A 22,316-nucleotide genomic window follows, 5' to 3' on the forward strand; every position below is an offset into this window, starting at 1 on the left:
TTCTTGTTTTGGGTAATGTGGACTCCTTTCTGGCTTTTTTTAGTTTTAGTTATTGATCAAAAGTTCTGCTTTAGTTCTTGTCAGTGCTGAAAATATTGGGTCAATGCCTACAACAGAAAAACAGTTCTGTGGCATGGATATAATTAGGCTCAAACATCTATTTAACTTGATTTTTAAAGTTAATAATTTAAAATGAAAATATGGGAAACTTGAAAATAATGCTAAAATAGGTGGACTCTGGTCAGAGTTCGCAGTCCTGGGAGGCTCTCCTTCGATTAAGGTGAACACACACGGATGCTTTGTTGTTACCCCAGTATGTAGTAAATGGGCCCCCTGGTAAGGAGAGAACCTGCTAGAAAGCACCCAGACGCAAGGAAAGCCTTGAGACTGCACTCACCTTACCCCAGCCATTCCACTCATAGGTACTTGCGGAAGGGAAATGAAAACACGTTCAGTTCACGCAAGAATTCGTACACGAATGTTTATGGGACATTTTTTATAATATCCCTAAAGTGGAGACAACCAACATGCCTATCAACCAGAGAATGGATAAACAAATTGCGGTACTACTCAATAGTTAAACAACATAGACGAATCGCAAAAAATAAGAAAAATGGAGCGAAAAAAGCCTTAAAAAAATATACTCATTGATATGAAATTCTAGAAAGGGCAAATCTAACCAACCGCAGTAGAATCTGAATGAGTTGGGATTGACTTCTTTGGGGCACAAACGGCACTTTCTGGGGTAATGAAAACCTGTTTTGATTTGGGTGGTTACATGGGTGTATGCATTTGTCAGAATTACACTGAGGACTCTGCAAACCTGCATTTTATTGTATGTAAATTATACGTTAAAAAAAAGTAGAAAACAAGCAAAACCAACTCTTGAGACGTAACTGAAGCGTTTCTTGCCAAGTGAGCAGTCTAGAAGAAGGTAGGGCTTTTTAACTCCCAAATCCGTTTCTGATCCCCCTTTAGACAGTCACAGGAGTTGCTTAGACGCTGTATTTCTGAGCACAAACTCCTCCCGCACCCGCAGCTTTCGGGCGCTAGGCTGGAGCGCGTACCCGCACTTTGAGTTCGTGCGGAGGCCCTTCCTGTTTCGGCCGCGCCCTCTCTGGGCAGCCGGGGGCGGGGACGGAACTGGGGCGGGGCGGGGCCCGGCGGAGTGCAGCCCTGGCGGATGGCGGGCTGCGGGCGCTGGATATGACCCGCCAGGACGACGGCGCGGGCGCTGACCCTGCCTCCGCCCGGCTGCCCTCCGGGATGGCCCAACCGCTGTCGGCGCTCTTCTACGGAACCTGCTCCTTCCTCATCGTGCTGGTCAACAAGGCGCTGCTGACTACCTACGGGTGAGGAGGGCACTAGGGTTCCGGGCGGGGTCCGCGGGGGCGCCTTGCAGCTCGGCGGCGACCTGACCCGGCACCTTCCCGCTCCCGGCGCCACGCTGGCCTGCAGGGGCTGGCTGGACTCGCGAGGCCCCCGGGGTCGGGGGCGTAGGGAGCGGTGGGGCTGCCCCTGCCATCTATACACTAAGGCCGCGCGCCTGGGTCAGCGGGCGGCGGGGACCGATAGCTAGGAGTCCCTGTGCTAACGTGCATGGCTGCGTGCTCGACACCTTGACCACGTTTTCGTTGGGCCTGGACCTCCGTAGCGCTGTAAAAACCCAACCACAACCTAACAAAGTCATTCTGATACTTCCGCAGGACACCGCGTAGTTGTGCTTCTGTAGTGCTACATGCCAACGCTTTCAAACGCACCGATGTGCTGAAACAAGTGAATGTTTCTTTATACAAATCTAGACCTTCAACAGACGAGTCCTGAGCGAGAAGTTTATTTGTATTGAATGATCATTCTCACATTACCAGCATGTTCACGGAAAACTGGGGAAAACAATGAGACGTTCACATTATGTAGTTTTTTTGGATGATTATATAATAAACTAGCACATTTGTGGTTCCTTGAGCCTATTGGTAAGAACTAGAAAATCTCTTAATTATGCTCTTAGATAGCAGTATTGAAAGCGTTGTGGATTTAGACCCAGCTTCATCATTTAATAGCTGTGCCTCTTGGGTCAGTCCCATAGTCAGCAGTTTTATCAGATGCAAAAGCTGAATAATTACACCTTGCTAATTACCTCCCAGAGCTTTGGAGGAGCTGTCATAAGTGAGGGCTGTGAACTGTTCTGTGCTGCAAGACTGTAAAATCAGCATTTTATGAAGAGTGCAAAGAGACCTCAGTATCTTCAGCCTTCTTATTTTATACTTGAGAAAGCGGAGACCCACATGAGCTAGGCTAGTTACACCTGCAGCGTAAGGTAACCCCTGTGTAACACGGCACCTCTATAACACGGTTTCGCTCTAACACAGTTCGAGAATTGGGAGAAACCCTTGTACAACACAGCATCCTAGAACATGGTTTCACTCTAACGCAGTTTGAGAATTGGAGAAAACCCCGAACAACACGGAGCATAATAAGAGCTTTTAAGAGCAAAAAATATTTCATTCTAAATTAGGGAAATCCCGGAACAACACAGAACGTAATAAGAGCTTTTAAGAGCAAAATATATTTCATTTGAAATTTTTCATTTGAACGTGGTTGGCGTATTCAGATTTGACTGCAGAATTTTAAAATTCATTAGAATTTTAAATCCATTTTGTTCGTGGTGTATTAAGTTCAGAGGATGAAGATATCTTGTCAAAAAGAAAACGTCCTTGGTGAATGGTGCTTAGTAGTGCTGATGAAGAAAACATTATTTAATACATATTACTATGTTATACTTTTGATGAAAATTGCTTTAATAAAGATATTTCTCTTAATTATAAAAATATAATAGTATTTTATTTAAATTTTGGGAAACCTAACCCCCTTTTTTGTGCTAGTTCTTTGTTTCATATTACACGGATTCACATAATACGGCATTTTAGGAACCTAACAACTGTGTTATACAGGGGTTACCTGTACTTACTGAGTACCTACTATGTGCCAAGCCTATCATAGGCACCAGGGAAGCAGCTGTGAACAACACAAAGCCCCTGCTCTGGAGATCCCATGTCAGTGGTAGAAACAGAAAATAAGTGAGTTCATGAATAATTGAGGTGATTGCAGGTATGAAATGTGAGTGCCTGGGGTGGAGTGATTGGCACTACAGCATTCCAGACAGAAGGGAATGTGCCAAAGGGGGCATGAGCTTGGCTTGCTGGAGGACCACAGAGAAGGTCCCTGCGACTGGAACTGAATGAGCAAGTGGGAGAAGGTAGGAGAGACAGGGAAGGCAGGATCAGGTCCTTCGGTCATTCAGTAATATTTATTAAACATCTATTATGTGCCACACATTGGTCTGGGCACTTGGGATGCAGAAGTGAATAAAGCAGATCAAAATTCCAAATGTCGTGAAGCATACATTCATCCTCCTGGAGCTTACATAGAGCTCTGTAGTGGATTAAGAAATAAACTGATAGAATTTTTATTATGGCAGATGTGGCTGTGTCGTCAAGAGAAAAAAAATAGGAAAGGGAGTGAGGCAGGGAGTATGGGCATGGGAAAGAATTCTGTCTCAGTGTGATCAGTGAAGCCTCACTGAGGAGGTGACATTTGAGCCAAGACATAAGTGAGGTGAAGGAGATGGGAGGTGAACATTTCAGGCATAGAAGAGTAAGGAGTTTGGGTGGGAATAGTACTAGGTGGGTCTCCGGTAATGGATTGGTAGATTGTGTAGGGCCTTTGTGGCCACCATGGAGCTACTGAAGGAGATGGGAGCCCCTGGAAGGAGCAGAAGAGTCACATGATCTAAATCACTCTGGCTGCTGTGTTGAGAGCAAATTTTGGGGGACCAGGATGGAAGTAGGGAGACCATTAAACCAAACAAATAACTTTAATTTTAGTCAAAATGCAATTGGAAGTCCCTTGGAAGGTTTTAGCATGGGAGTGATATGACATAATATGTGTGATTAAAAAGATTTCTTTGGCTGGTGGGTGGATGGTATTGGAAGCAGGAAGAGGAGCTAGGAATCAATTGCAGTTTTCCAGATAATTCTAAGCGATGGCTTGGACTGGGGTGGGGTGGGTAGCAGAGGATATAGAGGGAAGGGATAGATTTAGGATATTTTTTGTTGAGTCTATGGATGTTGATATTGTCTACAAGGTCTCCACCAGTGTGTTGCAGCCTGCTTGCTGGTGTCCGGGGGAAAGTCAAACCCTGCCTTAAAAAGAAATTAGAATAACTATATGCCTAAACCTGGATCATTCAACACATACAATGCAAACGAATGAAAGAAAAAGAAAAGTTGAACATTAGGATAAAAAACAAGAGAATACTATTAATAGGCTTGTTTGGGAGTGGTTGCAAGTTACATCAGCTGAAGTTTGAAGCTCAGTCCCCACTATCTGCACTTGAATGTGCTCTCTGGCCATGGTAGTCGGTGCCTCCAAAACACGTGTCTTCTTGTTGGAAGCAGGGAGCAGTAAACACAGGTTAAGTGCTTCGAAGATGACGGGCAGTGTCCAACCAGGAAGACTTGTATGAGACTTCTCATGCTCTAGACTTTCCATCTTTAAAATTTTGAGTTCCATGATTAAAGGAGGAAATTGAGTTTTTGTCTCTATAACCCTTTTAAGTAAACATTTCACATTTCCATAATGTAATATACAATTGGAGAATCCTGTTTCAATAACATTGTTCATTCTCTCATCTCAAAATGCTTTAGAAGCACAGTTTTGAGGGGAGGAGAACTGATGTGATAACAATAAACCATAAAAATCTGATCTGAGCATTAGGTGTTTGGAGATAGTGTTGTGTTGTAGGTTGGAAGAAAGGACCTTGATGATTACCTTATTCATAAGGTCATGGGAATGTAGCTCAAAGGATTTTTTTTTTCTTCCATTTTGAATAGATTGTTTCTAATTGGGGAACAAGACTGATGGGTGCTCTTAGTTATTTGTTTTAATTATTTTACTTAGCTTTAGTTCAATATAATGCAAGATTTTCCTGGTTGGACAGAGAGGTCCTTCATGACGTGAACTGTCAGACCATTTTGGGGTGAGAGGGAAAAGCAAGGTCATCTAAGAATCCGTGGCTAGTTGGTCACAAAAGTGCTTCTTGGGAATCAGTTCATGATAGTTGTGCAGGTGGTCTGGAGTTGTTTTTTTGTGGTCATCTTATATTCTCTGGCATGCAAGAATTGATAAATGATGCATAAAAAATATAGAACTTAGTTGTATTAAGTTCACAAATATTTGCTCAGTATTTGTTGTGTGTCTTCTTTCTACATCCCAGGGCTTTGAGATTATTTAACACAGTGGTTTTCAAACCTGCCTGGTAATGTGACTCACTAGGAGAGAATGTCCACTGGTGGGAACTGAAAGTCTCTGTTAAAAAGCAAAACCAATTCTTAGTTTTCTTTTATTTTGATGAAAACCTACTCTCTCCTGAAGACTCTGCTCTTTTCGGCACCTGGGATGGAGCTGGATCCTGGTCTCACCCCAGATGTGGGCAGGTGCTGGGGTTGGAGGTAGGGATGGGGTGAAGTAGGGAGACGCGGATGAGGGGGATCTGCTCATGCTTTGTGGAGACTTTGGCCTTCCAGCGCCCTTTCAGTCCTCTCTGTGATGGCTCCTGTGCTGCTGTAACTCATTTAGTGAAAAGGCCTGGTCTTCTTTTCAACCTGGACTGGTGTGTCAGCCTTGGAAACTTCAGGATGCACGTGCTGAACCATGGCAGCTGGTCTCGGCCCACTGCCACGGTCACTCCCAGGGCCGCGTGCTCCAGGCCCCAGGGGGGTGGCCACCACCTCCGTGCTCTGGGCAGCCCTTCCCACTGGGTCCCATGGAACGCAGCTCTAGAAGCCACAATGTCACTCGTTGGGCACAGCCTATCATCTGCCTCCTTCCTCAGTACTGGAGCCCCACTGACTGCAAGAAAAACCACTCTGGGCTGGCTGGTTTGACTTTAAATTGTTGATCACAAACCTCAACTAGCTCTCCTTGTCCCAGAAATGACTCTTTCTGGCTTTCTCCTTCATGGTGAAGCTTCCCACACCCCCATTCTCCAGCCTCCTTCTAGGATACATCATTGAGAAAATAGAAACTGTCAAAGGAGTCCCCTCCCTGTCCTTCCTGCTAAAATAGAGGGAGCCTATTGTTGCTGTGGAAGGGCCTGTTCCCCACTTCTGGGCTCCGCTCCCCACCCCCTCCTTCCGTGATCCTCCTTGTTTTGGCATCAGCAACCTGTCTCCATCAGCAAACAAAAACCTTCTCTGGATTCCAGTGGACCTTCATTTCTAGTTCCTTTCAGTCAGACTCCTCAAAGAGTTGTGTATACAGACTGTCTTACTTCCTTGCACTCACTCCTACAAGAATTCAGTTAAAAAATTGGGGGTTATTTAAATATAGAAATGTACAAAGAAGAAAGAAGAAGAATTATCCATATTCCCGCAACCTAGAATCAATATCTTGAAATATTTATTTTTTAAAAAGAAAAGTCATTCGGTTGTGATCATTATAAAGAATTCAAACAAAATAAAAATTAGACATATGGATGGATTGGAGACATACGAGGTCTGACTATTAAGTTCGCGAACTTGTTGCACCGATGTTGCTAGCCTTTTTTGATATCAGAAGGATTATTTGTTATGAATTTTTACCAACTGAACAAACAGTTAACCAATTTGGAAGTGCTGAAAAGGCTGTGTGAAAAAGTTAGACAACCTGAACTTTTTGCCAATAATTCATGGCTCTTGCATCACAACAATGTACCAGTTCACATGGCACTGTCTGTGAGGGAGTTTTTAGCCAGTAAACAAATAACTGTATTGGAACACTCTCCCTACTCATTTGATCTGGCCCCCAATGACTTCTTTCTTTACCCAAAGATAAAGGAAATATTGAAAGGAAGACATTTTGATGACATTCAGGACATCAAGGGTAATACGACGACAGCTCTGATGGCCATTCCAGAAAAAGAGTTCCAAAATTGCTTTGAAGGGTGGACTAGGCGCTGGCATAGGTCCATAGCTTCCCAAGGGGAGTACTTCAAAGGTGACCGTAGTGATTGATATTCAGCAATGAGGTATGCAGCACTTTTTCTAGGATGAGTTCACGAACTTAATTGTCAGACCTCGTACATGCATAGATTGAATTACTTTTAAAATAAATGGGATATTATAGATGCTACATGTTGACTCATCTATTTGTAAGTTGTTTTCTTTAATCCAAAAAGGAGTTGGGAAAGGGGCTTTTATTTAATTATTTTTTTTGAGGATCCCCTATGTCTCCCATCCCTTTTTATTATGAAAAGTATCAAGCACACAGAAAAATGGAAAGCAAAGTACAATAAACAATGAATACCCATATACACACCACTGAGAGGCAATAATTAACATTTTCCTATTTGCATTTTTTCCCCAGGCCCATTGAAAGTAAATTGCAAACATCATGGTACTTCACTCTGAAATACTTCAACATGCCTCTCTTGAAATACAGATATTCTACATAGTAACATTTTTGCTCTTAACAAACCTAATAGTAATTTCCTAAAATAATCTAATGCCAAATTTATAATCATCCCTATAGTCCTGGAGATGTTTTTATGGTGTTTCTTGGAAATCTTGTATTAAATTTGTATCAGGTATGTTATTTAAAAAACAAAACAAACGATATAATGAATCACCATGTAGCTATCACCGAGCTTCAACTTTGTTACATTTATATTGCTCCTTCACTGAACCCCACCATTTCCCCCCAGATTATTTTGAAGCAAATTAAAAATATATCATTATAGGCATTTCAGTATGTATTTATAAAAGGTAAGAAGGACTTTTTGTTTTAAAAAACACCACCCAATATCATTTCATACCTAGAAAAGTAAAAATAATTCCTTAATACCATAAAATATCCAGTTAGTGTTAGTTGGTGTTTTTTGGTGCTATTGTAAATGATGTCTTTAAATTTTTCATTTTCTTTGTGTCTTTCTGATATATAGATATTTTTCAAATGTTCATCTTGTATCCAATAATCTTGCTAAAGTTATTTATTAACTCTAATAATTTATTTCCAGATTACTTTAGCTTTCTACTTACACAGACATGTTGTTTATTAATATAATGACAGGCCACCTCAAGGGGCAATAGAAGTTTGCCCGATTTAGCAACCAGCAGTGTAAAAAATGAAAAAGAAATGGACAAATGAAAAGTGAACAGATTTGATGTTAAGATTTCATTCAGATTGAAAAAAAAGTCAAAGACTTTTTAATAACTCCTATCACTGTGTATTGTAGACTGTCTTCAAATTTTTATGAGTTGCTAAAATTTTTTGTTATTCTATGTTTTTTCTAGTTTCCCATCACCAATTGTTCTTGGAATTGGACAGGTAAGTGGAAAAAAAATTAACCTCTCAATTGGTTGACAATATACATGATAAAATTTTAAGTATTTTGTTTAAGACCGTGGTTTACGAATTTTTTTTCATTTAGTCATGGTACTCTTGGTTAAACAATATGAAATATTAACACATTTTATTACATTCTGCAATTTAGGAACAGCTGTATTTGTAGGAAAGACAAGTACTTATTTGAATTTCCTTAATAGTATTTATATACTTAAAAGCCGGGGGCCAAAAGACAGAAAGCCTCGGAGGCCTGGTGGGTAACAAAGGAATAGGATGGGGGCCAGGGTGGCCCCAGGACCGACTTGGGCTGTGCGCTTGCTACTCAGGTAAGCCACTGTGCCTGAGAGGAAAAGGGTTGGGGAGAAGAGGTGGGACCCTATAGAACCTTATTATCAGAGCTCCAGAGTTTTTTTTGAGGGAATTTAAATTTTTACATCAGATCTTCCAATTTGTAAATACTGGTAAGGGATTCCAGTTTTTATGAAACTCTCTATGGGCCAAACAAAACATGTTTGCTTCCTGTGGTTTGTGATTTTTGTTCTCAGGTATAGACTTGAGCTTGGATAAGCTTTCAGACTAACCTGTTTGACTGTTTCTGAAATTTCTTGCTACTATTATTTGTGGCTTGTTTATTCTTTTGGTCATGCTGGTGATTTCCAGGAGGGATTTTTTGTTTTGGTTTGCTTTAATTTATAGAAAGAAAAATTAAAATTATGAAAATTATATCTATTAATTAAATGTCTAATTGTGAATCTGGAAAAAACTGTTATTTATATGATTAAACATTATTCTGGTTAAATGTTTTTCTACTAAGGTACTCTTTGCAACATCATTTGAAGAAGAAAAGAAAAATAACAGTAACAAGGAAATAATATTTTTCCTTAAAGTGAAAAAATATATTTTCTTTACGTTTCAATGTGAAAATATGTAGAAAAAAGCACTTTAAAAGATCAGTAAATATGTAATAATAAGTCCTTTGTAATTCCCAAGGCAAATAAAAATCACTGGCTTGTACTCAATTAGGGTAAAGCCTTTTTGATTTGTAATTTGTTGAGGGAAGAGGCCAGCAGACCTAATTTTAAAAGTCTGAATTACAGAATATGTTAAATAAGTGTTAGTATATTTCTGTAAGAATTATAAAATATGTCATAAATACGAACCACAATTATAATTCAGGATGGGTTCCAGTTATATAAATCTATCATAAGTATTAAGTTTGTAAAGTCATTAGGATCAAGGCTTAGGATTATAATCATGTTGCAGGATATCTTAAGTTTTTGTATCCTAATGTGGAGAAAATTGAGTAAGTTCTAAAATTTGCAGAGGAAGATGATATTAAAAATTTATATTTCATAATAATAAGCTGGAATATTAAAAGTATACCCGGTGTGCTCTAGATTAATAGGATTTGAATGAGACTTTTTTTTTTTTAATTATTGGGGAAGGGGAACAGGACTTTATTGGGGAACAGTGTGTACTTCCAGGACTTTTTTCCACGTCAAGTTGTTGTCCTTTCAATCTTAGTTGTGGAGGGTACTGTTCAGCTTCAAGTTGTTGTCCTTTCAATCTTAGTTGTGGAGGGCGCAGCTCAGTTCCAGGTCCAGTTGCTGTTGCTAGTTGCAGGGGGCGCTGCCCACCATCCCTTGCGGGAGTCGAGGAATCGAACCGGCAACCTTGTGGTTGAGAGCCCACTGGCCCATGTGGGAATTGAACCGGCAGCCTTTGGAGTTAGGAGCACGGAGCGCCAACCGTCACCGGGCGGGCCCCATGAATGAGACATTTTTGCTAAACTGAAGAAAATAAATCCCCTTTGAGATTTGTTTTTCTCTTAATTTGCCTTCTGTGTTATAGAAATATTGGACTTCATAAAAAGTGTGTTTATGCCCCTGATGCTATGCCCATGCTCACTTTATGGGGGAAGGTGACCATATGCTTAGTACCTGGGAAGTATGGACCAGGATCACTGAGTGGACTCACTGACAGTAGTCATTGGCTAGTTTTAGGGACACTGTTCCTTCCCCCCCCCCCCCCCCCCCCCCGTCACTGGTTGCTTAAACCTCTTGTGATAAATGTATATGTGTGAGTCTAACTGAGGTTATAGTTTTTGCCTGTAGTTCTGATGGAATCCGCAGAGTGGTAAGAAAAACAATTTTAATATTATAAGAAACAGTTATTTTTTTGGGAACCTAGAAAGTGGATTTTGGATATATTTCTTTTTAATGAATCTGCTTTCTTCTGATGATCTCTTTGTACCTCAAACAGTCCAGATATTTTGCTGAAGTTTCTTTTCCCCCTTTTCTTTAGATGGCAGCTACCATAATGATACTGTATGTGTCCAAGCTAAATAAAATAATTCATTTCCCTGATTTTGACAAGAAAATTCCTATAAAGGTATGAAAAATATGTATAACTATGGTGGAAGGTATAACTATGGTGGAAGATGTGAAAATACTATTAAAATTACAAATTGATCTTAGAGTACAGGTTCATTTTTATTTGATTGGTACAAAAGTAATTGCGGTTTAAAAGGTTAAAAATAATTACAAAAACCGCAATTACTTTTGCACCAACCTAATATATACACTGTGCTTCCTGCTTGCGCTAGTACAAATTTTTTAATTAAGATTTTATATCTTTCAGTTGTCCATTAATGTAACATAATAATAGTAAAAGTGTGTGTGTGTTCGTGTGTGTGTGTATGTGTATGCTTAGCAGTTGACATTAAATAAATACTGTGTGTCTTCTATAATGGCAAAGTCCTGTATCAGGGATTAGCAAACTTTTATGATAAAGGACCAGATAATAAATATTTAGGCTTTGTGGGCCAGACCATTTGTGTTGCAACTGTTCAGCTCTGCCATTGTCCCATGAAGGCAGCCATAGATGCTATACATAAATGAATTAGTGCAGTTGTGTTCTAATAAACTTTATTTATATCAACAAGAGGTGTTGGGCCAGATTTGGCTCTTGCATCTTAGTTTGCTGATCCCTGTTTCAAGTTTTCATTTTTCGCTTGGATTGATAAAAGCTATGAGTGGAATGAAGGATGCAATTTGATATACATAAAAATGCATATTTTTCTCCTGTGGTGGGGTTAGAAACATGAGACCTGCCATTCCTTCCTGGGAATGTGGAATGGAACTAACTTACAGTTGCTGGTTGTCAGGCATTAGGCCAGACATTGAATTCTTAGAGCAATCCTGTAGAACAGGTGGTATGAAATGGATTATGATGACATTTTTGGTTTTAGGGAGGTTAAATCAGACTGTCATTTCCTTGGCAGTGAGAACCTCCCAGTGCTTGTTTATTGCTGTATTTCTAAGACCTGGAAAAATGCTGGCTACTACGTAGCACTGGATTATTCATCAGACTGACTTACAGCATCAGTAATCAGGGACATCCACAAAAAGAGAAAAACAAAATATTGAAGTATATGAAAGATATTAACCCAATCATCACAGGAAAAATCAGAATATTGTTGGGCTTACTAACACCTTGTTTAGGATGTACTGTAATTTTTAAACACTTTAAATATTTAAAAATTGTGAAATATGATCCATACACTGGGGAAAAGTCTTTATACATGAATGTATAGTTGCATGAATAATTATCCTTGTAATCATTACTTACATCATGAGATGGGATCACAAAATCCTCCTTACCCAAAGGAGGATTTTTTGGTAATTTTTTTGGTAATTTTTCTAAATGTGTTTGTATTTCTGAATTATGTAGTTTAGTTTTGCCCATTTTTGGACATTATATAAAGGAATTAAACTCTATATTCTTTGGTATCTTGGTTCTTTCACTTAACATTAGGATGGTAAGATTCATCCACATTGTGTGTAACTGTATTCTTTATTTCATTATATGAATATAGTACTACAATTGACTTATCTGTTTTACTTTTTCTGGTAATTTGGGTTGTTTCTAGTTTGGGCACTAGAAAATGAAAATGTGTTTTGGATTCTGGACAATTCATAGCCATTTGCTTACTCCTGGGAGGTGAATGTCACCATTTTTATAGATGAAGGAAAATATGTTATTGGAGTTCTAACCAAATATTCTTTCTTTTTTATTGAAGCTGTTTCCCCTACCTCTCCTCTACGTTGGAAACCACATAAGTGGATTATCAAGCACAAGTAAATTAAGGTAGAGTGCAGGATAATGGTTGATGGGAGGTTCTTCACTCATTTGCTTCTAATGGTACAAAGACCAAGTTTGATTTTTCAAGATGTTGCTTAGACTACACATAGATCACACAGATATAACAATTTCAGAAAATAACGTAGAATTTTGAGTTTAATTTGATAATGCTTTTAGACATGTTAAAAGGCTAATATTTTTTTTCTCATTATGGTTTTGATTTGCGTTTCCCTTATAACTAGTGATGTTGAGCATCTTTTCACATATCTGTTGGCCATCTGTATGTCTTCCTTGTAAAAGTGTCCATTCAGGTTCTCTGCCCATTTTTAAATCAGATTGTTTGTTGTTCAGTTGTATGAGTTCTTTATATACGTATGTTGGATATTAGCCCCTTATTGGAGGTATCCTTTTCATTATCTACTCCCATTTGATTGGCTGCCTCTTTGTTTTGTTTATGGTTTCTTTTGCTGTGCAGAAGCTTTTTAGTTTGATGTAGTCCCATTCACTTATTTTTGCTTTTACTTATCTTAACTCTGGGATTAAGTTCACAAAAGCCCCTCTGAAACCAAGGTTCATAAGTTTAGTGCTTATGTTTTCTTCTGTGTATTTTATTATTTCAGGTCTTATATTCAAGTCTTTAATTCATTTTGAGTTAATTTTTGTGTGTGGTGTCAGCAGTCTAGTTTTATTCTTTTGCATGTGGCTTTCCAGTTTTCACAATACCATTTATTGAAGAGATTTTCCTTTCTCCATTATATGTTTTGGCTCCTTTGTCAAAAATTTGTTGCCCATATATGTGTGGATTTATTTGTGGGCTCTCAGTTCTGGTCCATTGGTCTGTTTGTTGTTTTTCTTCCAATACCATGCTGTTTTAATATACTGTAGCTTTGTAGTATAGTATAGTTTGAAGTCAGGGCATATGATACCTTCAGCTTTGTTATTTTTTCTCAGGATTGCTTGGGCTATTCACGGTCTTTTGTGGTCCCGTACAAGTTTGCATCTTTGGTTTTATTTCTGTGAAATATGTCATTAGAGATTTGATGGGGATTGCATTAAATTTGTATACTGCTTTAAGTAATATGGCCATTTTAACAAAGTTAATTCTATGAGTCTGTGAACACAGAATATCTTTCCATTTCTTTAGGCCTTCTTCAATTTCTTTCAACAATGTCTTGTAGTTTTCAGTGTACAGGTCCTTCACCAACTTTGTTAAGTTTGTTTCTAGGTATTTTATTTTTTTGTTGAGATTATAAATGGGATTGTTTTCTTCACTTCTCTTTCTGGTATTTTGTTGTCAGTATATAGGAATGGAACACATTTTTGTATATTTTGTATCCTGCAACTTTACTGTATTTGTTTATTATTTCTAATAGTTTTTTTGGTTGATGTCTTTAGGGTTTTCTATATATAGAATCATGTCATGTGCAAATAGTGACAGTTTTACTTATTCATTTCCAATTTGGATGCCTTTTATTTCTTTTTCTGGCCTGATTGCTCTGGCTAGGACTTCTAGTACTATGTTGAATAACAGTGGCAAGAGTGGACATCCTTATCTCATTTCTGATCTTAGAGGAAAGGCTTTTAGTTTTTCAACATTGAGTATGGTATTAATTGAAGGTTTGTCATATATGGTCTTTATGATGTTGAGGTATAATACTTTCCTTCTATACCCATTTTATTGAGTGTTTTATTATAAATGGATGTTGTATCTTGTCAAACGCTTTTTCTGCATCTATGGACATGATTATATAGTTTTTATCTTTTATTTTGTTAATGTGGTGTATCACATTGATTCTTTTGTGGATGTTGAACCATCCTTGTATCCCTAGAATGAACCCCACTTGATTATCATATATGATCCTTTTAATGCATTGTATTTGATTTGATAGTATTTTGTAGAAATATCTTTATCACAGGTATTCTCAACACTTCCCTACGTGCACTGTAGATTGGGTATAACTTCCATTCACCTCTATAAAATTGTCCTCAAGGTAACACGCAAATGGGTTCTTAGTAACATCTTTATTACACGTGTTCTTAAGCACTTCTTTACATGTGCTGCAGAACAGGTAAGATGAGGGCCTCTTGGGTGCCATGGGGGCTTTCTGGGAGAAGAGGGGGAACTAGTAAATGAGACTGAGGAGGAAGGAAGAAAGATGGCTTATACGTGGTGCCATGTGATCTGTTACTCTATCCCTCATATTTTCTATAAACTGGTAGTTGTTTCTAGAGGCTTGATCAGATTCAGGTTTAATTTTTCAGGCAAGATCAGTTTATTGGTGATGTTGGGTTCCTTCTACTGTGTCACCTCATGGGTCACATAATGTTTTATCCCACTTTTCATGATATGAAATTGACCAGTTCCACTTTTAATGATTTTTAAGCGGTCAGTCTGATCCCTTTATTAGAAAATTCCCCATCAATTTTTCACTTAATGGTTTTAGAAACCATTGATGATCATTGTCTAGATTCATTATTTCACTGCAGATTGCAAAATGGTGGTTTTCTAACTGTATCACCCACTTCTGCATTTATTGTCTAAACTTCTTCAGTAAATACAAACTTTCACTGTTTCACACAGAAAGGGCAAGATAAAAGCTTTATTTATAGATGTTCAGAGTAATAATAGTGTTCTGTCACCTTCACTGGTGACCAATGAGAGTTGTTTTTGTTTTTTGCTATCATTATGAACTCATGAATTTTCATTTATTTGATACAAATCCTTTATCAAGTACGTGTTTTCCAAATATTTTCTCTCAGTCTGTGGCTTGTCTGTTAATTCTCTTAGCACTGTGTTTCAGAGTAGGTATTCTAAATTTTAATGAAGTTCTGCTTTCAGTTTTTTTCTTTCATGGATTATGCTTTTGGTGTTGTATCTAAAAGCACATTGCCAAACCTAAGGTCATCCAGATTTTCTCCTATCTTATCTTCCAGAAGTTATAGTTTTCATTTTACGTTTAGCTGTATGATCATTTTGAAGTTAATTTTTGTGAAAGGTGTAAGGCCTGTGTCTAGATTCAATTTTTTACATGTACAAGTCCAGTTTGAGCACTATTTGTTGAAAAAACTATCTTTTCTCCATTGAATTATGTTTGTTCCACTTACCAGATGTTTCAATTCACTATAGAAATAACTCTTTTGATACTTAAATTGTACCATTTTGCGCCAGTGAGATCCCCTTTGAGTTGGCTCCTACGTTCTACGGCCACAAGTAGTCTTTGATTATTTCCTTGCTTTCTGGCAAATGATGTCCCAGGCTTGTCTTGGACTTCTCCTGTTGTTTCTCCAAGGATCCTCTGATTATTTTAGTGTTAGGTTGAGGCCACAATCTGGGTGCTCCATGTATTTTGAAGGAAGGGCTAGCTAACATGATATCCTAATGAATACCATGTGGCGTCTGAGAAAGAAAGGAGACAAAGATGACTTCATGATTTTTGGCCTGATGAAGTGGAATAATGGGATTGCCATTGATTTGGTCTATACTTAGAAGTAGGACTGCTGGGTCATATGGCAATTCTGTGTTTGACATTTTGAGGAACTGCCAAACTGTTTCAAAGGTGGCTACACCAATTTACATTCCCATCAGCGCTATATGAGGGTTTCAGTTTCTTTGCATTCTTGCTAAATCTGTTACTGTCTGTTTGATTACAGCAATTCTGGTGATTGTGATTTGTATCTCACTGTGGTTTTGATTTATACTTCCCTGATGACTATGATATTGAGCGTCTTTTCATGCACTGTTTGGACATTTATACAGCTTCTTTGCAGGAATGTATATTCAAATCCTTTGCCTATTTTTAAAAATAAGTTTATTATCTTTTTATTATTGAGTTGTAAGTTTTCTTTATATAGTCTAGATATAGATATAGTCTAGATTATATATATGATTGCAAAATTGTCTCCCATTCTGTGGATTGTCTTTTTACTTTCTTAATAGTGAACTTTGGAGCACAAAAGTTTTAAGTTTTAAAAAACAATTAAGGTAAAATATCTATAACAAAATTTACCATTTCAACCATTTAGACATATTTTAAAATTGTAGTATACATATTCATAACATAAAATTCAACATTTTAACCATTTTTAAGTGTACAGGTCAGAGGCATTAAATATATTCACAATGTTGAGCAGCCATCACCACTATCTATTCTAGAACTTTTTCATCTTTCCAAAAAGAAACTCTGTTCCCTTTAAACAGTAACTCCCTATTCCCCTCCCCCCAGCCCCTGGTAACCTGTATTTTACTCTGTCTCTATGAAGTTGCTTATTCTAGATATTTCATATAAGTGGAATATCATACAATATTTATCATTCTATAAGTCTAGTTTATTTCAATTAGTATAGTGTTTGCAAACTTCATTCTTGTAGCATGGGTCAGAATTTCATACTTTTTAAGGCTGAATAATATTCTATTGTATGTATATATCACATGTTGTTTATCCTTTATAAAAGTTTTACATTTTGATGAATTCTAATGTATCTATTTTTTCTTTCATTGCTTATGCTTCTTGTAATGTACCTAAGAATGCTTTGCCTAACTCAGGGTCATGAAGATTTACTCTAATGCTTTCTTCTAAGAGTTTTAGTTTTAGCTCCTACCTTTAGTCTTTGATACATTTTTTGTATATGATGTAGGAGTCCAAATTCATTCTTTTGCATTTAGATGTTTAGTTGTCCCAGCATCATTTGTTGAAAAGACTGTTCTTTGCCCGTTGTATTGTCTTGGCTCTCTTGTTGAAAACAGTTGACCATAATTGTAAGGATTTATTTCCTGATTATCGATCCTATTCTGTTGATTATATGTCTATCCTTAAACTAGTATTGATTATTGTAGCTTTGTAGTAAGTTTTGAAACTGAGTCTACCAACTTTGTTCTTTTTAAACTTTGTTTTGACTTTCTGGTTTTCTTGCATTTCCATATTAATTTTAGAATCAGCTTGTCAATTTCTGGGGGGGGGGAAATCCAGCTGAGATTTTGATAAGGGACTATGTTGAATCTATAGATCCATTTGGGGAGTATTTCCATTTTAACAACATTCTGATCCATAAACATGCAGTGTCTTCCTGTTGAATCATCTTTAATCTTTTAACAACATTTTGTAGTTTTTAGTGTACAAGTCTTATACTTTTGTTAAATTTGTTCCTAAGAATTTTGTTTTCTTTGATGCTATCATACATGGAATTGTTTTAATTTCCTTTCATATTGTTCATTGCTAGTGTATATAAGTACAATTAATTTTTGTGTATTCATTTTCTTTCCTACACACTTGCTTAACTCATTAGTTATAATAGTTTTTAATGGGTTCCTTAGGAATTTATATATATTCTGCAAATAAAGATAACTATTTTTTCCTTTCCAAACTATGCTTTTTTGGGGGGTCAAGTACAATGGGGAATAGACCTAGTGGGGAGCGAGAACCTCCTGGTCTTATTCCTGATCTTAGGTGAAAACCATTTAGCTTTAGATCATTAAGTATACCTTACCTACCTTTAAAAGGTAGTATCTAAAAGTACTTTTTAAAGTTAATTGAAATTAATAAGACTTTTAGTTATTTATTTTTTTTGCTTGCTTTGATAAAGGCAGTTCAAACCAGTCTCATAAGATATCTTTAAATGTGGATATAAAATTCCTGAAAACTTTTCATACTTAGCTTCTGGTTGTAGTGTCGCTGTTAATGTGAAACCTCTCCTCAGGTCTGGTTGGGAGGAACTGGCCACTCTCCCCCTTGGTTGTGGTTCGGACTTTCCTTTCCAGGGTCACCATCTTCTCAGGGTCATGTCAGCAAGCAGATGGAGGTGGGCTGTTTCAGCCCTGGCAGTCTGTTGGCCATCCATTGAGCTGAGTGAAAGGTTCTTAAGTGTTTTCTTAAGCCATTGGATGTAACCTTATTACATAAAGTTTTCGGGGGGAAAGAAAACCACTGGTAATTCTGTTCGCTAACACACTATTTTAAATATTGATTTTCAGTCTTTTTTCATATACAGAATGTACCTTGTTACAGTTATAGACTCTCCATAGTTTTGTATCCTCCTTGTTTCATTTAATACTTATTTTCCAGTAGTGGTAAAGTTTTATATTATAGAGTTATACATATGTTTCCCCAACTGGATTTATCATAATTTATTTAATCATTGCCTTGTTCTCTGACATTTGGTTGTTTCTGATGTTTTCCCCAAAGACACTGCAGTAAACATGTTTCTGCACGTGGTTTTTTTCTTTCCTTTGGATTTTACCTAGGATAAGTTTCCCAACAAGAAATGATTAGGTCCAAGGTTAGAACCATTTGATGACTCTTGACACAAAGTTCCAATTTGATTTGCCAAAGGTATATAGGTTCACACTGTGCACTAGTTTTAGCAAAATCTTTGTAGTAGTTGGAGAGGATGATGTTTTAAATAGCTGATAAATGAAAGTAGCATGAAATTATTTAATCTCCGTTTTTTAATTATTTAATGTGATTCATTAGTAGTATATGTGAGAACTAACATTAATTTCTTATATTTAATATGGAAAATGAGTGCGTTAATTAAAAATGTAAAATGTGTTAAAAATTTTTTTTGGTGTCTTACGTTATTCTACTTAAATCTTTTCCCAACAGCTTGCCGATGTTCACCGTGCTCAGGAAATTTACCATTCCACTTACTTTGCTCCTGGAAACCATCATACTTGGGTGATTTTTGTTTTTCCTCTATTCCTCTGGTGTCCTCTTTTCCCTTCCCTGCATTATTTTTACATACCAAGTTCTCAACATCTAGTCCTATTTCCATATAGTTGATTTGAATTGCTGGTAGCAGTATTTTATGGATAAATAGTTTATTAACTTAAGAGCAATCTTCTGTTTCCATGATTGCCTACACACTTAATGGGTGATTTTTTAAATTGTAGTTTTACATTAGTCAAATAATACATGTTTGTGGTAGAAATTTATTAAAACAACAACCCCAAAACAGATGAAAATCTGTTTCCTAAGCCAGGTGGATATACACTAATTTTGGAATACAGAGGAAAAATTGTTCACGTATACATATAGGATAGATAGTGCAGAAAATCAGGGAGATCCATTCTGATGCTGTGATTTTGATGTAACATCAGAATAAATTAATTTTTATAATGTTGGTTTAAAATTTTCTCATAAGGATACTCAGGCTGACATCCAAAAAGGTCATTCCTGATTGTGCTGTGAAGATTATTTAGCAATGAAATTTGGGTGATGGCCCAATGTTTTAAGTCCTGCTACTGAATTTTATCTTAATCTTTGGATGTTTGATATAAGTATATACCAACTAGAGCTACCAGCAGGAGCTGTTCTGCATTTGGTCCCAGTGTTTTTCTAGATGAGAACAGAAATATGTTTATAATTATATTAAGATAACTGCTTGAGAATGCAGTAAATTTGGTTTAAGTTACTAATTCACTTACAGATACTTTGAGTACTTTCTCTAACTAAAGCATTACCCGTTAGATTTTAGCTATAAAACTGTTAACAATGTCTGTTTTCAGTTTGTTTTAAAAATTTAATCCATATTTTTTTCCTCTCCTCCTCCTTTCCTTTATCTACCTACTTCCCTGTCTGTCCACCCACCCACCCGCGCGCCCGTCTATGTGTTACAGGAAACAGTATTCCTTGAACATCATTGCCAGTGTCATTGCCATCGTTCTCGGTGCTTTCCTAGCAGCGGGGTAAGACTTTGGACAGTTTGTGCTCAATAACTTCTTTGTGTCTTTGACAATAGGCTCAGCCCCGTCTTTGTTTTTCATTTTCCATCTGGCTACAGTTGAGTCGAGCAGCCTGGAGACAAATCTGTTGATGTTAGTGGAATCCCCATGTGTTTCTATGAAAGTCAAACTGGATTCCAAGTTGGCGAGAACATTTCTGAGAATATATAAGGAGAGTGTTTTAAGATATGAATATTGCTTTTCTTCATAAAAAGGAGTGAACTGTTTACTTTTATTAGTGAATGTTTGTCTTCGATATAAAAAATTTACTTGCAAAGTTCTTAGGCATTTGATCCAGAAGGATAACAGATTTATAAAGCTCTTGTATGCTGATTTGGTTTGTCATCCTGTGATGCCTTACGAATCAGTATTTCCGAGGGCGGAATACTCCCATTGAATGTGTTTGTGTGTTTGGGACATGAGCCAACACTAGTGCATGACTACTGTCTTATTCACTAAATGCAAGACCCAGAATGAGGACTCTAAGTTTCCATCTGAAAGCAGGCGTTGAGACTCCTATCTTTTATTGCATGGTGATTACAGCATGTGTGCAGTTACATTGCCTGATTCAAAACTTAGTCCTGCCCCTGTTGGCTGTTTCTTAGCCTCTCTGTGCCTCAATTTCCTCATCTATAAAGTAAAGATGATAACAGAAAAGAAAAACATACTTGAATGATGGGAAGAAAGAAAAGGTCGGAGGAATTCCAGTTAAACTAGTTCCCTTAACGTGTTTAGAAACAAGTTCTGAATCATTAATTGCAAATTAAATAACGGGGTATGCTACAGAGCCAGGATGCCTGGGATCTTATTCAGGTCTCCTCACTTACGAGCTGTATAACCAGGGACAAGCTATTCAACTTCCCCGTGCCCTAGTTATTTCAACTGTGCAGTAGAGATTAGAATAGCACCCACCTAATAGGGTCCTTGTGAGTAATAAACTAGAGTTCACACTAGTGTGTGACCAAGGTCAACAAAAACAGATAGAGTGTCTCCTATATGCCAGACAGACAAGAATCCATGCCTTCAGGGAGCTTCCATTCTAGTTGGTGGACAGACAATAACCAAAAGAAATAGACTTAAAAATATAGCATACCAGATGGTGACAGACAATAATAACTTTTATTATTATAAATGTGTTTAGGCCCCTGCCTAGACCAAGGATTATTATCTATATTTTCATCTGTACCTAAGACCCAATCCTAGCTGGGGCTGAGTTCAGCTCCTTGAAACCTGGCCTCTTTGGTTTCAGCACTGTGTTTTATGCCTCCAGTATGGCACTTACAGCCTCTTTTGCTCATGAAGACTTTTGCTCAAACAAAATCATGTGAGTAAAATAGCTAAGAAAGGGAGGTGTTCTGTTGAAAGTGCCTCCCCCACCACATAGTGCTCTGGGGTCTCCCCTGGGCAGCCTCTCTCTTCTAGCTTTCTTAGAGCTCAATTTGAAAACCACTGACTTAGAGCCAGTTGAAGACTGGCTTATAAAATGGTTTATAAAAATGCCTGTACGTCTTTGGTGAGGAATGGCACTTCAGATGCACATTTTCAGAACCAGTTATAGAAATTCAACTCATATTTAACATATGTGATAGTCTAACGAGCTCGAAGGACAACTGGTGTTTCCCAAAGCATCCAACTTTTACTCAAGAGCAAATTTGGAATAGTAATTCTCGGCTTTCCCCTTCCTCGACACCCACAGAACGGATGGCATCCTGGTGGGTGACAGGTACAGTTCTTAGCTAGAAGCCAGCTGTGACCCCACCCGTCTCTCCTCTCACTGAAACTCATCCAAATGCATGTAATTGTAGAACGGACTCAGTTGGATTAGCCAGTTTATGCTGCTGTAACAAACAGCTCCTACATCTCGGTGGTTTAGATATCTTCTGCTCATACTACGATGCAAACCAACACCAGCTCTGCTCAGTGTAGCTACTCAGGGATCCAGGTTGATGAGACCCCTGCCTCAGGGGGCTTCCTTACTCATCCAGTGCATGTGGGGAATTGTGCACTGGCTTCGCAGGCTGTTGCCCAGAAGTGACAAGTGTTACTTCCTCTTACATTTTATTTGCCAAAGCAA

At 37.8% G+C, this 22,316-nt stretch overlaps 1 protein-coding gene across 2 annotated transcripts in view; it reads left to right on the top strand.

The window, feature by feature from the left end:
* Window positions 1–1,151: 1,151 nt before the first annotated feature.
* SLC35D2 (solute carrier family 35 member D2) overlaps window positions 1,152–22,316 on the top strand; it is a 38,312-nt gene continuing 17,147 nt past the window's right edge. Inside the window, exons 1-6 of one of the 2 annotated variants that reach the window (XM_019712016.2) lie at window positions 1,152–1,352; window positions 8,331–8,364; window positions 10,687–10,773; window positions 12,464–12,531; window positions 19,125–19,196; window positions 20,138–20,206. In XM_019712016.2, coding sequence (XP_019567575.2) covers window positions 1,207–1,352; window positions 8,331–8,364; window positions 10,687–10,773; window positions 12,464–12,531; window positions 19,125–19,196; window positions 20,138–20,206 — 476 coding nt within the window. In that variant the 5' untranslated portion in view covers window positions 1,152–1,206. The remainder of the gene's footprint in view (window positions 1,353–8,330; window positions 8,365–10,686; window positions 10,774–12,463; window positions 12,532–19,124; window positions 19,197–20,137; window positions 20,207–22,316) is intronic. The other variant, XM_088793580.1, reaches the window with a different exon arrangement.

This window comes from Rhinolophus sinicus, chromosome 16 (genome assembly GCF_057876585.1).
Source record: "Rhinolophus sinicus isolate RSI-liver-muscle chromosome 16, RSI-T2T, whole genome shotgun sequence".
Classification (NCBI taxonomy): Eukaryota; Metazoa; Chordata; class Mammalia; order Chiroptera; family Rhinolophidae; genus Rhinolophus; species Rhinolophus sinicus.